The sequence below is a fragment of the Clytia hemisphaerica genome, unplaced genomic scaffold (genome assembly GCF_902728285.1).
Source record: "Clytia hemisphaerica strain Z4C2 unplaced genomic scaffold, Clytia hemisphaerica genome assembly, whole genome shotgun sequence".
NCBI classification, from domain to species: Eukaryota; Metazoa; Cnidaria; class Hydrozoa; order Leptothecata; family Clytiidae; genus Clytia; species Clytia hemisphaerica.
In genome coordinates, this window is record NW_027104101.1 from 194,825 (window position 1) to 211,671 (window position 16,847).

At 34.7% G+C, this 16,847-nt stretch overlaps 1 protein-coding gene across 1 annotated transcript; it reads right to left on the reverse strand.

The window, feature by feature from the left end:
* Positions 1-7,551: 7,551 nt before the first annotated feature.
* LOC136813005 (putative ascorbate peroxidase) lies at positions 7,552-13,212 on the reverse strand. The gene is made up of 7 exons (XM_067069513.1): positions 13,003-13,212; positions 12,224-12,366; positions 11,759-11,991; positions 11,239-11,355; positions 10,950-11,083; positions 8,711-8,890; positions 7,552-8,414 (listed from the first exon to the last, which is right to left on the reverse strand). Exons 1-7 carry the CDS (start codon positions 13,114-13,116, stop codon positions 8,271-8,273), a joined length of 1,065 nt encoding a protein of 354 aa, XP_066925614.1. The 5' UTR covers positions 13,117-13,212; the 3' UTR covers positions 7,552-8,270.
* Between the last annotated feature and the right edge of the window lie 3,635 nt (positions 13,213-16,847).

Here is a 16,847-nt window from a genome sequence, read left to right on the forward strand (position 1 = left end):
CAGGAAAACATACATTTGTAGCAAAGCCTTTAACAAAGAAGCAACAGGTTTATTATGAGGTGTAATTTTAAGCAGATTGATCAAAGGAATCCTGTGATGTTTAAACCATATTTTGGAAAAAGAGAGTAAATGAGGGCGATTTTAGCCATACTAAATTGAAAATTTCTCCCGTCGGCGCAAACCATGGTTGCGCCTCCTCGTTCCCCTTTTGAAAACTATTCACGCTAATTCACAATTAATGCCCATGGGACCCGTCAACGGGGGGACCAGGGGGCATGGCCCCTCATGCTGCTTGTACTTTTAAAAGATTTCCATTATTTTTATTATTTGAATTATTTTTCAAATTGAATTGAAATGGGTCCTAAAATAGCACTTTGAACCCTTCGAAATTCAAAAAATTTTTCCGTTACCCAACCATGGTAGGCTTTGTCAATTTACTCAAATATACCTCAGCCCTCAAACCGGTGCCCTTTAATGTGACCAGTTGTCCAACAATTTTTGATATGCATAAGTCAAGATTACGTCATTTTTCCTATCGAAAACACCCCAAAAAACTGGAATTTGACCCCTGTGTCAAAAATAGAAAAACAGAGGTCAAATTTTATCTGGATTTTTCGGGTGTTTTCGATAAGAAAAATGATATAATCTTGACTTACGCATATGAGAATGCCGAAAAATTGATTGACGACCAAACACACATATATGTGGGCAAAAATTAAGTGGCGTGAAATCGAAAAAAATTGGCGTGATCGTGAAAATCAAATTTTCAGGCGTGATGGCGTGAAATCGAAAAAAAATTGGCGTGATGGCGTGAATTTTGGGTCCGCTGGGGGGGCCTCTTTGAAATAATATGTTTAAATATTATTACTATTATTTATTTATTTACTTATTTTTATCCTTTTATTTCTAGACGAAGGAACCTTTTATTTTAGGTAAGTCGATTTTATGATGAAAAAAAAGTTCTGTAATGGGAGATTAACTTTCTTTAAAAATGGCAATTACAAGACAATAATTCGGCGTGCATGGGGAATAAGATATAAGCATACATTTGGTTACATGAAGAAATAATAATGTGAAGATTTTCTTTTTTTCTAAAAATATCTAAATAAATAAAAATGATGGGTTAGTTTTAAAAATGACAATATAAACAATATCCATCCAAATAAAAATGATGGGCTAAGCGGTTTTTCTATATGCAATAAATCTAAATAAGTACATAATCACAACAATGACTCCTTTATAACTGCTTTAAACTGCATCCCATTAAAAGAACCCTCCCCAATTTCTTGCTGGTTATCTTGTAAAATATATACCGGGTGCACCAAAAAAAAGTATACAGGTTTGTCGAGATATTGTGAGCTTCAGGATTTATATTTTTTGTTTATTCTTTTTTTATTGTATAGAGGATGCTCTAACTTGAATTTTGAGATATTATACATTAAATTTGAAAAAGTAGTTCGAAAGTTATTTCCAAAAAACTGACTTTTTTTCCATGTCGAAATTTCAGAAAATCATTAAAAACAGCAATCACGCTATAAATAAGACAAAATGACAAAAACACAATTTCATTGTCTTTTTGATTCTTTTTTCTCCTATCTTATATTTTGCCAACGGTTTGTCCATCTTATTTACACTTCATGAATATTTTCAACACCAGCAAACTCAATGCAGACCTAAGTTCTTTGAGCAACTAGTTGAGGAATGGTGATTTATTTTTTCAAAAGTTTTCTCACGTAGCACACCATATCTCTCTTGGAGATTTCCAAAAGAATTTTCAGCCTTAACAAAAATACTTTTCCACATGGGAATAGCTTGTTTTACCACACTGGGTGAAAAGCGAGATTTCCAGTACATTGGAAATACCAAAAAAGACCAAAAAATGTCTGGAAATTCCACATTTTTTGGGATTTCTGGAGGCACGGAAAAGTCAAATTTTCCAAATTTGGAAACGCCACTATGACATTCGCTCAATTCCCAGACTTTGAAATTTCATATTTCCAGAATTTTTTATTAGTTTTAAATGTCATATTTTTAGAACTTTCAAGAATAGTGAAAATATCAAATTTCCCAAATTTGGAAACGCCACTATGTGACATTCGCTAAATTCCCAGACTTTGAAACTTCAAATTTCCTGATCTTTTTTAAGTTTTAAAATTCATCTTTTTTGGAATTTCTTAAGGAATGGAAATGTCAAGTTTTCCAACTTTGGAAACGCCACTATGTGACATTCTCTAAATTCCCAAATCTTTGGAACCTCAAATTTCCTGGTGTTCTTTTCAATCTAAAGGTCATCTTTAATAGGTTTTCAAAAGCTTTAAAAGGAGTCAATTACTATCTGAAAAAAAGATAATAAAATCTTCTTTGAGAAAGACTACAAAAAGATGTTGAAATATGAAGAAAGTAACATTTTCTTTGACAAAATGTTCATATATTCTTCTACCATACAGTACATTATATATTTATTGTAACATGTTTCATTTCAAAAATAAAAAAGCTAAGATGTTACAAAAAAATCCGCCGAATCCCTAATCTCAATATCCATCCAATTCCTGTCGAGTCTTTATTGGTTTATTAGAGCCTCACATACGAAATTTTGTGTATAATAATCAGTTGTGTGTATCATTAAAACTGCGTTATTCTCGATTTATTTTACACATCCTACACGTTTATTTTTATTAGATTTCCGAGTTTAATTTTTGTATATGTATGTAGCGAAGAAGATGAGTTTTAAGTTTTCAAGCCACCGATAAAGTCTGTCATTCTGAAGCGTCGTGCATTGATATACTTTCCATTGGAATTCCAGAAAAATTTACTTCACCGACTGCAACAAGATTTCATTGAGCAAAGGCTTCAGTTGAAAGGTTTTCTACAATAACAACATAACGATGATAACAATTTTGAAGGTAGAATGGTTCCATGGTTGCGTCTATACTGAATTTGTTTCCATTTCAAGTATTTTTTTCTAAAAACAAAATAAAAACATTAAATAATATGAAGAAATATAACTTTGCAAGCCAAAAGTTCAACCTAAACTCAACTCAACACCACTTCATCTGAGAGAAATAATGAAATAAACGTTTAAAACTCACATGATTGAGTACTCGCATTTGATTGGCTGGAGATATTGTATAAATTATTTTAATAATTATTTTTGACCGACTAAAGTGGTTTCAATTGGAAAATTTTATATGGAAAAACTTGATTTTAAATTTCAAAAGCGATAAGAATGGAATAAAATTGATAAGACTTACCTGAAAAAAGTAAAGACCGTGTGTGCATGTTTCGTTCATTCAATTTTTGACGACATTTTTGGTCAAAAAATTGAATTTCGATGGCAATATTCAATTTTCAATTTTCGAGTTAAAAAATTGAAAATTGAATTTTGACTGCTAGTTTCAATTTTCGTTTTGTTTATTGCCAGAAATGAACTGAAATTTCCAGTATCATCTTTGATTTTCTAATATAAACTTCTTGCATTGAAAATTGAAAATAATATTCTCAAATACTGAAAATTGTGTCGTAAGAAATTGAAATTGACAAAACCAAACCAATTTTTTATCACGCTTGCTTTTCCACGAAAACAGATGCTCAAAAGTAGTGTTTCATCGGTTTTATTGTTATTTGTTGCTGTCTAGTTTCCAGATCTTTTGCAGCTTAATTTAGTTTTGGGTTCTATAAATACATTATGGCATAAATTTCACGCTGGAGCAATTTCCTTTACGTAATATTTAACTCTTCGGATACTCTTTGGTCTTTGTCTGGCCTTTTATATTTGACTACACTCTTTTTTTATGAGAACAATTTCAAAAGAAGGCTGGAAATTGGCCTAAATCTAAGAACATATTAAGAACCCGGGGGGGGGTACTAGGGCAAGGTGGGTTACTGGGATGCTCCGCTGGTTAGGATACCTTTTTTAACCTCCACGAGTCCCAGGTAGGGCCGCAAAAACACCAAAATAGAAAAATCAGTCCCTCGTAGGGTGCCTATTTTTGGAAAATTTGGGGAAAAAATAGAAAATTTTGGAATTTTAGTCCCGTTCAGGGTCACTTTTTTCGCAAATTTCGAGTCCCACGTAGGGTCCAGCGGAGCACCCCCGTCGGTCGACAAGGGTAGTACCCCCCCCCCCCCCGGATTAAGAAAAATGTGAGCCTCAGATTTCAGATTTTAAAAAGGTACTGACTTTAGCCGATTTTTTTTTATTAGAACACCTATAATTCGGCTGAGTCTGGATGTGCTTATTTACTCTCGCCACTTCCATTTCAGCTCTTAATGAAGTAAACGCGTGTGTAATCGATACATTAAGAGAAAAATTAGACTAACAAAGAAGAGACTGAATAAAACTATTGTTTCCTTTGTCTTCTTTGTAACTGGTTGTAAATCATTTTCAACTTTCAATTTTTTCATCCGAGACGTTTTTTTTACAAATTGGTTTGGTTTTGTCAAATTCAATTCTTCACGACAAAATTTCAGTATTTGAAAATATTATTTTCAATTTTCAATACAAAAAGTTTATATTAGAAAATTAAAGATGATACTGGAAATTTCAGTTCATTTCTGGCAGAAATAAAAATAAAATTGAAACTTTCAATCAAAATTCAATTTTCAATTTTTTGACTCGAAAATTGAAAATTGAAAATGACCATCGAAATTCAATTTTTTGACCAGAAATGTCGTCAAAAATTGATTGAACGGAACATGCCTGCATGAAAGACGCATCAAACTTGGTTTGCTATTTTCTTCTGTACAGTTTATTGAATTAAGATAAATTTTAAAAGTTATCTTTCATCACAAAATAAAAAAGTACACTACTCCGAGTTTCATGCTTACTTATTAAGATAATAAAACACATTTTCTTTTTTTCGGTTTCTTTTGTTTAAAATAATAAACAAATCTAATAAATAAAGGAACTTTACGTCATAACAAAGGTGGTTCAAAAGTAAATTCTTTAGAGAGCAATTACTTCCATATAAGGAATAATAACAGAAAAGAAACACTTTGCTTTCATTAATTTGTGTTGCTCTTTTTATCTTTGTACTAAAGCTCCATGTTTCAGCCTTCTTTGAGAAAACCTTTTGAATTTTCGAGGGTTTTTCACAAAATTTGCTCCTAATTTTTCTAAAGTCATGACATGACCCACCTTTGAAAGAAAAATATTCTCCTTTTCTGTGATTTTGGGACCCTTTGGGAGAGAGGCCCGGAAAACCCGAGTTATTTTTCCCGAGTTATTTTTCCGAGTTACGGAAAACCTGAGTTATGACGTCATTTTTATGACGTCAGTAAGCTATAGATTTGTACCCCTTTGAGGGACTTTGAGGTATAAAAAAAGGTACGCTTATGGCTCGCACATATCGGTCACCTCTTTTGGCTGAGTAGCCTCCCAGATCTTCAAAAGTGCTCCTTGCATCTCATATCATAACATAAACATACTTTTTGCCACCGCTATGCTTATAAAGAGGGCTGCTCTGAACCTGGAAGAAAATAATCTTTTGGGAATATCGGAAAAGTGATTTTTGCAGTTCTTTTCAATTTTGGGATTTTCGGATATTTAGTCATTTCCAAGGTATCGAAAAAGTCGCCTTTTTATTTTTTAAAATCTCTGAAAATTCATCTTTAAGGTCTTTCTAGCGACAGAAAATATGAAATTTCCTGAACTTTTAAGAAGACCATAAAATATGAAATTTCAAATTTTAGAAAGATTTAAATATATCAACTTTCTGATATTCTCAAAAATTGAAAGTTCAAATTTCCAAAAAATGTCACTTTCAAAATTGGAAATTTCTGGGAACATGAGATTTTCAAAGTTTGGAAATTTCGGAAAGACAGCTTTTCACCCAGTGTAAAAAAGCTGTAAAGTTTATAAATTCGAAGCTTTATTCACACAACAAGACAAGAACACTATGCTCTAAACTAGCTCTGAAGACAGTCGTTAGTCTAGAGTACGCAGTGGATGAGCAAACAGACGAAGGAATTTATTACGTCATTTTTGAAGTAGCCCCTAGTGGCGGCACCTTTGACGTCCGTGTTCGTAAAGAGATGTCCACCGGGGCGCTTACTGTCGACCCGGAAATCAGTAGAACGAACCTATACGGTACCCAACCGGCTTGCATCAAAACCACCCATCCAAAGTTAGCTCCGTTTTGCTATTGCAATTCACTGCTCACTTAGCAGCTTTGTAATTTAGTTCATTTTTACATTTACAAACACCATTATTAGATAACCGAGACAAGAGAATCAAAGAATAAATTCGACAAACTTAAAAGCGTATTCAAAAAGAATCAAAGAACAGTTAATTTTTTTTGAACAAGTGTGATCTTTACGAGTAACACTCTGGTCTATAATATCTGCCCTCTTAATTCTTTTTGCTTCGCGAAATCTTCGTAGTACAAAAAATATTTCAAACCCCGTAATTTAAAATGGTCCAAATTAGTCAATGCACTTCTTACGCACGAAAATAAGTTGTTACGAAACATAATTTTCGCTCTTCAAACTGCAAACCTGTCTTACAATATTGTTGGATAATATCTTTTACTACCAAAATCCGACAATAATAGCAGTTGGAAAACAAAAAATGCACTTTATTAACATTTTCAAATCGTCTTACTGGCCTGAAATGAATTTTTTGTTGCTTAAAAAAATAAACTTGTTGAAGTTCAAAGATTGCATATTAAAGTAATGAACGTTAGAATTCTGCACTCTCAGAAAATGATCTGCACTTTGAGGTTAATCTTTTAAACTTTTCATTAATTTCATTGTTTCTTTTTATGACCCATACTTAATACCAACACGGATGGTTGAAAGAAGCACACATTTAACAAAAGACGTTGAACGTCCATTTAAATTCACAAGCCCGTGGATAAACAAAGAGGAATGAATCCGTAGGGATGGTACAGTTTTTTCGGTCGGGGTTGTGGATGGCGAAGTTTGTCGTTCTTTTGTTCTTTTTTTAATGTTGCGAAGTAGGCACTTTCTCCCCCAGTGGTGCCCAAAATGCAGAAGGTACTGAGAGATACCAGTAAAAATCAAAAGGGTCTCGATTTTTGAAAATATTAACCAAAGTATCTCTTTCAGGTAGAAATTTCCGATATTTATGGTGGAAGCAAAATTTACCAAAACGTCTCTCTAACAGTCACTTTTTTTGCGAAATTTAGTATCTCTAAGGTTCGCGTTTGAGGGGTCTGGGCCGCACATACCCGTCATCCCTCAACCCTAGTACCCCCCACCCCCGGGTTTCAGACCTCCTTTCTATCATGGATAGGGCCCCAAAATCCCGTTCTAAATCGCCATGCCCGCATTGGAATTTAAATAAGGAGTTAACTTAAACTTAAAAGCAGTTCACATTAGGATTCTAAATGTGGCAGGGGATTTTTCAATAATGACGAGTTAAATTCTCTATGTTTCTTTTTCAGAAATTTATTTCTTTTAAAATAAATGATACGAGTTTAGAAAATAAACAGACGATACGACGATAATAATGCGTATGAAAAATTGTTAGAATTAAGAAAAGTATCCAAATATGTTCCTTAAGATATTGCAAACATAGACATAAAAATAGTTTCACTAGGTTTTCTTTGACAGATTGTCAAAATAACGTCTTACCAGGGAAATGTTATAGTAAATTTCCCTGGTCTTACTTACTCTTAACAGTTGAGTCTTAGGGGAAAGAAGTTATTGATGGGAAAGGTCAGGGGCAATTTGAATCCGGCAAAATGTTAATCATCCATCACCCATCCCCTCCTCACTGGTCTATTTTCCCCCGATATAATGTATCTAACGTTACTATTCAGCGGGCCTTTGGGTTTTCTTCTGGACGACACGAGCTAGTTTCTAATTAAATTTCAAAAATATATGTTCTGAAAATTATATTTCAATACGTCATGTTGCTTCCCAGCAGACACATGATGTTCTTTCAAATGACATTCTGACGTTCGGAACACCGTTCTTTCAACGTTCAAATGACATTCTGACGTTCGGAACAACGTTCTTTCAACGTTTAAATGACATTCTCTGACGTTCTTTCAACGTTCTTTCAACGTTCAAAGAACATTCTGACGTTCGGAACAACGTTCTTTCAACGTTCAAAGAACATTCTGACGTTCGGAATACCGTTCTTTCAACGTTCAAATGACATTCTGACGTTCGGAACCACGATCTTTCAACGTTCAAATGACATTCTCTGACGTTAGAACAACGTTCTTTCAACGTTCAAAGAACATTCTGACGTTCGGAACAACGTTTTTCAACGTTATGTGCCTGCTGGGATCAAGCTTCTTTTAGATCAATGTTTCGTCCTCTTTGTTTTCCACCATCTTTTCGAAAGCGCTTCCAAAGGCAGTAATGAATGCTTCGTTACCTCCTTGCCTTGCAGCAAAACCTTGGATGTCACCAAGTGCAGCTGAATCTCCAGCCTGAAGAGCCTGTTAAGAAACAAATAACAGAAATTATAATGACACAGTAATTCATCTTACCATGTAATTCATCTTCCAATTTGAAACCACATTGTTTTTTAATACAAAAGTCTCTAAAATCGCTTAAATAAAAGAGACAAATTTTTGTCTCGATGCTTATTTCTCCAAACTCGTTTAAGAGACTTTACTACGGACTATAAATCACGAATAGGAAAAGATCCTGCGGAAACGAATGTTTGAATGCGCCATAGATCGGGTCTATGTAGAGACAAATATGAAAGTGGCAAATAAAAATTCACTGTCACCTCTCCTGTTGTTGAATCTACAACATTCAAATCCCATCTTAAACACATATCAACATTCAAGAACATATTTCGTTGATTTTCTTTGTTGTTCACAGGAAAATTCTCTGCATCAAAAGTTGCTGCTTGGTTGATATTGTTTCTTCGTTGCCATTGTTTGTTAGTTCCACTAACCACGTTTATCTATTGAAAAATATTTATTGCATTAAAATTTCTAAACTAAAATGCCGCAAAAATTAGAATGCATACCGCAAAATGCAATCTTTTGCAAAAAGTACCCGTAAAAGAGTTCTTTTCTTCTCTTGGATACCACAAAGCTTTTGGCAAAAAAACCGCGTACAGTACCATCAACTCTTTAATCTAATCATCGACATAGGAATAAATGGACATTACTATTGTTTCTTAGAAGCCATCCGCATTGCCGCAAAAAATAAAAATAAATACGGCATAGTTACATAACATCCTTCCAAATTGCGTCAAATTATATATTCATGGGTTTTGAATGCCAAAAAAAAACCAAAAAAGTACTGCTGAGGAACGAAATTATCTTAAAAATCTTTAATAAGATACTTTTTGGACTTCAAAATCCGACATAATAGCAGTTGGAAAACAAAAAAAAAGCACTTTATTAACATTTTCAAATCGTCTTATTGGCCTGAAATGAATTTTTTGTTGCTTAAAAAAATATACTTGATGAAGTTTAATGATTGCATAATAAAGTAATGACGTTTAGAATTCTGCAATCTCAGAAAATGATCTGCACTTTGAGGTTAACCTTTCCAGCTCGAAAGACGTATATATACGTCTTGAAAAGGTCATTTTACCGATACACAGTCTTTTGGTCATAACTCCTGACCACTTGCGATTCAGAGAAAAAGAATTTGCTGTTTCTTGTAGCTGAGAGAAAGAGCTTTCCAACGATACCAAAGTTGATACCTGAATCATTTGTCTTGTTTGGCCTTTGAAAGAATAAATTTCCAGAAAAAAATGATGAACTTTTTGGCCTTTTTCAAAAAAGTTAGCGCGCTGGAAAGGTTAAACTTTTAAACTTTTCAGTCGGATTTTCTACTTAATGTCGGAAAAATTGTCTCAGTTAATAACCTCATAGAGTATCGCAATCATCTATTAAATATAGAACAATAGAGACTTTTGACGTTAGTCTTGCAGTTTTGAATTAATCCCAAGTGACAACTTGCTTAATTTCATTGTTTCTTTTTATGACCCATACTTAATACCAATACGGATGGTTGAAAGAAACAAAAATTTAACAAAAGACGTTGAAATTAAATTCACGTGAAGACGTTAAGTCCGGCATCTAATGTGGGGGGCGTACGAGATTTCGGAATTACGGAAATGGACCTTTTTTTGTTCGGAATTTCGGAGATGACCTCAAATTCTTCGGTATTTCGGAAATCAAGAACCTGGTACGCCCCCCTCTAATGTGGTGAATTAAACTAGCAGGAACTTTCATCAAAACGCCACCGCATCAAAACGAATTTTACATAGATAAAGATATTAGTGCAGGCATGAAATTATCCATTATATTTTTAATCTATTTTGTTTTGAAGCCATGTATAAAATGATAGAAAATGCCAAGCGAAAGTTCATATGATGGATAACGTTGTTTTAAAATTCTTACTTATAAAAAAGCTTTTAACTTCAAATTCACTTTCAAAAACTCCAAAAACACGTAAAAAAGAGTATCAATTAAATTTTAACAAGCAAGTTTTTGAAAAGTCCCAGAGGGGATTCGAACCACTAAATTTATGTAGTCAGTGATTCTGAATACAGCACGCTACCCGCTAGGCCACCAGGCTGAAACTGAATTTAAGAGTAATTTATACTAATAACACTCAGAAGTACAGTTTACTAGCTTTACAGGGTAAACAACAAAAACGAGTGAATTAGTGGAAGGCGCTCGATTTCTGGTATCGAAGTTTCTTAACAAAACTACCCATATTGAGCTGAATTAAAGCAAAAGGTATTTCAACCCCGATGCAGAGAATCGCTTTAGATTAGTTCCAGATCAATGTGGTAAATATTCGCCACTACGGGTAGTCAATGTCTGAATTTTGCGTGATGCTTTTTCAGCTATGTCATACGAAACTACCCACGCTCACTTTAGGCTCGCTGCGGCGGCAATAAAGAAACATGACGTTGTAAAAACGTTTCTTTAAAACCAGGATGACCAGCAGTGAACCGAGGGTGTACCAGCAGTGAACCGAGGGTGTACCAGACTTACTTGACGCCAATGATTACTCAGATTTTCATTATCGGCATCTCGAAGAATCTGAGAGTAGTAAGAATTATCCAACACGTCAGAATGAGCTCTTCCAAGCTGCCTATGCGTATTCTGAATCCATTTGCCTTCGTAACCTGAATATAAAATAAGTTTTATAATTCCTTACTCTAATTGGTACGAAAGGTTGTTATTGTAGATCGATTTCGATGATTTAAAAAGAAACAAAAGAATAAAACAGCACGTATGAATTGCGCGTTTCTTATCTCTCTTTTCCAAATCTCTGTTTTACCTGAATTAGAAACAGAAGCTCTACCCAAAGAATGAGCACCAAGGATAGCAGCAACATCTGTACGAGTAAAACCAGATTTTTCACTGGCGAATTCACTGGCGAAGAAATCTTCAATTTCTAAAGAAAAAATGTCATTTTTTTACAGACATATGCAATGGAAGATTTATCGGGAATTAAGCTTCACGAATGCAGACGTTCAGCAATTTCCGATTGCTGAAAAATCGCGAACTTTCTTCCTTTAAAATAAAATACATTTCTACTTAAAGGTCGGATGATGCTACTCAAACCATCTATTCGTTCAATCGTCTCGAGTTTAAAAATTAGTTATGGGAAGTTAATGGAAATTTTCCACATAGCGTGTTTGCGTGGTCTTAAGGCTATCTTATTTTGGGAGAGTATTCACTTATACCATATAAGGTATAACAGTAATTAGTGCACTCTCTTCCATTGGTTAAAGCCTACCTCTGTATGTCTGAATCGTTCAGCAAAAGGAGAAATTCGAGTTACAGAAAATTCTTACCTGGCAAGTTCCACTTAGCATCTGGAAATACTTCGTTCGCCCCATCTGCTTCATGTGGCGAGGTTGGACAATCTTCCCTTCCAAATTTGGGCACCTCATTAAAAACTTCTGAGCCTCCTTTCCCTTCAGTAGCTTTCTCGAGAGCAACATAGCCAGCCAAAACGTAGAAATCTGCACGAGACATAGTTCCACTGGTTAGATAATCAAATGCTGCATCCAGTTTTTTTGTATACCTGTAATTATAAAATAAATTAAAAAGAATATAAAAAAGTAATTTTGCCTAGTGTACTTGATAATGCCCCCCCCCAAGTGGTTTGTGTCATTGGGTGAATGGGCTTTTTTCGTGAATTCGTTTACGGACTTTACGTGAAAGTTTCCCCGATCCGGGGGTTGATTGAAATTCCAAAAGTAGTATAGAAAATGGTGGTTTCTAACGAAATGAAGTTAAAGGAGATTGATTCTTACTTTAGCAAGCCTTTGTTAGAGGGATTCTGATGGTCGATACAGCCATCACATCCACCGTCTCCAACACAATCATGAAATGCCAGACGGACTAAACCAGCAATGAAGGGTCTTTCGTTTATATTTTTCACATTGCCGTCAATAACCTGGTTCAAAGAGCAGAGATTGGGAAGAGAAATTTTTATTATAATGTCCTATGCTAAAAATCTTCTCAATGAAAAGGAAGAACAGATTTTGTTATCCCGGAAGGTAAAGAAATTATGTACGTTTTTTTGTCCTATTGTTAACAAAACAATTTTCACCAAGTCACTGAGACAGATTCTTCGGCAACCCTGACTAGAAATCCATTGATAGAAAAATAATGGCTCTTGTACCGCCCCACGCCCTCTTGTACCCAGCTCATCCCGTCCCCCTTCTTAAAAGCAATATGCCAGCGTAGACACAGAAGGTTATTTTAACGTCCAAACAACGTTGTTCTAACGTCAGAACATTTTTTAGACTTTGAAAGAACGTTGAAAAAACGTCATGGGCTGTTGGGAACGCACCCTAATCAAATTGAATAGTACTGGTAAAGAAATTATGTAGAAAAACTTAAAAATTTATAAAAAAATTGTATTCTCATACAAACTTTGAACTGAAAAAAGAGAGACGCTCTCGAGAAAGAAGAAAATTATTTTAATGTTCCGTGCGGCTTTTTTATTCGAAATCATTGTGCCCCTAGCGCTTCTTAAAATATGATTAAATAATAATGGTCTGGAAATCGAGACTAGAAATTATGTTACATCTGCGATCTTTTGTCGGGCATCGTCCACAGTCGCTGTATTTGGATAAATAGATGCAGCTTCACCAAAACCAGACAGGAGAAGAACCATTAAAAAAATTGTCAAAAACGACATTTTCTGTTCTCTGACAATAACCAAAAATATTGAATTTTCTAGATAGTGTTTCTTCTTCTGTTGTATAATTGTATAGTCACGCGTTGAAAGCTGAATTGAAAATTCACCACGGATTAAATTTGTTACCAACAGTTTTCTCTATTTATGCTTGTCCTCCAGATCCATCGCTTAACAATGGGTACAATAGATAGGATGATAATTGAATTGTTTATAATTATATTCAATTATGGTACAATTTTTAGATCTCGTATCAAATTTTTCCGATTCTTCCTGTTATTGTAGAATCAATTGAATTTAAACTTTTCTAATCGTACCTTACAATTATAAGTTGATTTAGAGAGATAAATGAATCTCGAATCTCGAGGATACACACAAATTCATTCCTGTCCTCGTTTCCAAGACATCAATGACGTAATGTCCCAGAATACAATAGAAGCATTAAAGATTTGTCAATTGTCTTTTGTGGAATACATTACGTAATGTGTAAAATGTTATAATGAAATCTCCCTGAAAACGAGGTTTCCCGTTATTCTGTATGAATTAAAGCTTAAATAAGACCGTTACGTCCCTGTAGGCACGGAACGTTGTTCTTAGGTCCAAGAAGCGTCAGAACGTTAAAGCAAATGTTGGAATAACGTTGTTGCGTATACCTTCTATGTTGTCTCAGGGGTCAACAATTATTCAGAGTTGCAATCACAGAGCGTCAGTGGTTGAAACGTACACATTGATCTCTAAAAATCATAATGAAATTAAAAATCCCGCAAGCCTCTCATTTCCCGTATTTCACTTTTCTATCAATTCCCCCTTTCCTATTATTTAACGGTAATAATCGTGTACACATCTTCTCGCGTTGAGATGAAATTTTGTTAATAAAAAGAGAAATTTACTTGAAATAGGGACGTCGAAGTATAGCAGATATATATTGACACTTTGCAAATGACATATGAGTGATCAGTGTCGGATCCCTGGCAGTGGCGGCCTGGCAGGGGGTGCAGGGTGTGCAGTACACCACCCAGAAAGATCTGAAAGGGGCGCCAAAAAGTTTTTCAAGGGGGCGCCAAAATTTTGTTGATGTTTAATTGGGCGATTTGGCGCCCTTCGACAAGTTTATAGCGTCTTCTATAAGTGCAATGTTGATTTTTTTCGCCTGCGGCGCTTCATTTTATTTTATACTCTTGCATCCTTTTTCTTGAATTTTTTCAAACTATCAACATTGAATCATGAATAGTCAAAGCAAGAGAAGTGTTGTGTATACACCAGGGTTAAAGAGGATGCTGACCCCCAAAATGAGAGATTGCCAAGAAGATCGAAACTTGTTGATGATCGCTGTGGTTTCTGTGGTCTTATGCTGACTAACCATTTCCTTTTTAGAAGATCTTTTCTTACACCAATTTTATAAAAATATAAACCAAATCGACTTGCTATAAAATTTCCATTTCAATTATCAACAGCTCATGTTTTTTATTTGAGGAGCTATATTTGTGGGGCTGAATCGGGAAAAATTGGGGCATTTTTAGATATTTTAAAAGTTGCAAATTGAAAATTTTTCCTTGTTCAGAAAAATATGACATTTCAAATTATAACAAGGAAATAGATATCAAGTTATCATTACTACCACATTCGTATAAATAAAAGTTTTTTAACTCAATGATTCCGGGCGTTACTTTCAACCAGTCCCCTGCCCTTACAGTTTAATATTTCCACTTAATGATGGAAAGTAAGGACAAAAATATCAGGGGCGCCAATTTCATAGTTTGCACCACCAAGAATATTAAGCCAGGCCGCTACTGACGGGAGGAAGGCTCTCTTATTCGAGGAAAGTAATAAATTTACATATAAGGTAATAATGACAGTTGGTGCACTCTCCCCCTTGATTATAAAGCCGCTTACCTATATATTCGAGCCTGCCAATCACGAGCACTAGCGAGTTAGATTTAAATCCATCGTCTTGACTGCGATCGATCAATGACGATGCTGTATGATTTTTTATACAATTTGGTATATAGTGCACATTAGATTAACCCTGCTGCTTTTAGTAAAATCCCAGACACGCGAAGTTTGTTCGATGTTTTTTTCAACGTCTAAAAAACGTTCTGACATTAAAGTGAGAAATTATCAGATGCGGAAAAATCGGGAAAACGTTTTGTGCGCTAATTCCCGTGTGAACGTTTTTCCGATTATACCTAGCCAGTACCCGACTCCTAAATCTTGTTGCGCGCGGTAAATAACAGACTTGTTTACAAGTCTAAAATAAAGTTCAGAACGGTTATTTCATCAGAAGCAGGTTTTGTTTTTGAAAATCAAAGGGGCGTGGATTGAAGGCTTTACTAATTATGGAGGTAGGATACAATTAGAAAGGCAATATAAGTAATTAATCAACCTCGTTCCCAGGATTTCTTTCTGCATGCGTCAAATGATATTTATAAATCGAGCAAGTATCAAAAAACCTAAAAAATCGCACAAAGAGCTCCAGGCAACGACGTTGGTAATTAATTGGATGTTTCGGAGTGTCCTTAAATGTCTAATTACTTTTACCATCAGGTACCAATTAAGGAGATAGATGTACATAAATGGTCTCCATTATAAGCGTATTTTCTGGCAGTAACAATCCACCTACACATTGAGAAAAAATATTCCTGTCCTTTACGTTTTGTGTTGTTAAAGTGACAATCTTTTCAGGTTCCGCTACTGATTCTAAAGCCGGATCGTCTAATATAAAAACACAGGATCTTGTTTATTGTCATTGCAGTGTATCTTTTATTCGGACAAAACAATTCTTTTCGTCGGACTAAATCATACGTCGAACATAATTTTCGTCACCCACAAATATTTTCGTCACTTTTTGTCCGGCATTTTTTTGTCCGATGAGGTTTGAAATCTAAAGCTGCGTGCGTCCATGCTGATTGTTCTAAACTTTATGTCTTGATTTCAGTGTAATTAAAACCTTATTGCATATTCCTGTCCAAAAATATCTTCCTCTTTGTTGGGACAAGCTGGAGTTTTTACAAGTTCTTTGATGACTCTGTTGGTCGTTAAATGTTGAGATAAAAAAATGATTTTATTACTTTTTTTAAAGAACGCGTCATCCCTATTGTTTAAAAATAACTAATCAGTTAGGTATCTTGTAAAAACTGCTCATTCCTCTTTGTTTGTGGCCTCGAAACTATGAAACAAAGTATAATGGTGGTATAATGCGTAATATACGAGGTATAACCTTTAGGATATGTAAACTGTTGATCTGTTTTCTATTAGCCTATTTCATAGGATTCGTGCATGCATTTGTTACATGCTATTTTCTATTCAATTCTGGTCAAATTTCTCTCAACTTGATTGGGAATTTAAAAATTGTTTTCTATTGTTGCGTCGTCTTTATAAATTTCAACTCTCAATGCACGAAGGAGCGTTTAGCAATATAAATATAACTACCATATAGTGACGGTAGAAAAGTGTGATATACAGAATAAAGACGACAACAATGGAAAACAGCTTCCCAACCGAGTTGAGGGAAATTTCTAAGGAAATTTCTAGTTATAATTATCTGAAAGCACTTTTTCCGCTTTTCAACCAAAAAAGGTCGGGCGCTGTGCGCGATTAGAGGAGACCTTTACGCAAACGCTTTTCTATTCTGTGATTAACTGTAGAGAAACATCAATGAATTTTCAAGGTAGAAAGAAAGGCAATGCATCCATTCAACTCCCAAATTAAACTATATATTTTATTTCATTTCGTCC

What these genes read in the sequence shown, in the direction of transcription:
- LOC136813005 (XM_067069513.1), bottom strand. Translation starts at nt 13,116, where the DNA reads ATGTCGTTTTTGACAATTTTTTTAATGGTTCTTCTCCTGTCTGGTTTT. An exon ending in CCCGACAAAAGATCGCAGAT is followed by an intron (nt 12,367 to 13,002) that starts GTAACATAATTT and finishes TCTTTGAACCAG; the next exon opens with GTTATTGACGGCAATGTGAA. An exon ending in AGCTTCTGTTTCTAATTCAG is followed by an intron (nt 11,084 to 11,238) that starts GTAAAACAGAGA and finishes TTTTATATTCAG; the next exon opens with GTTACGAAGGCAAATGGATT.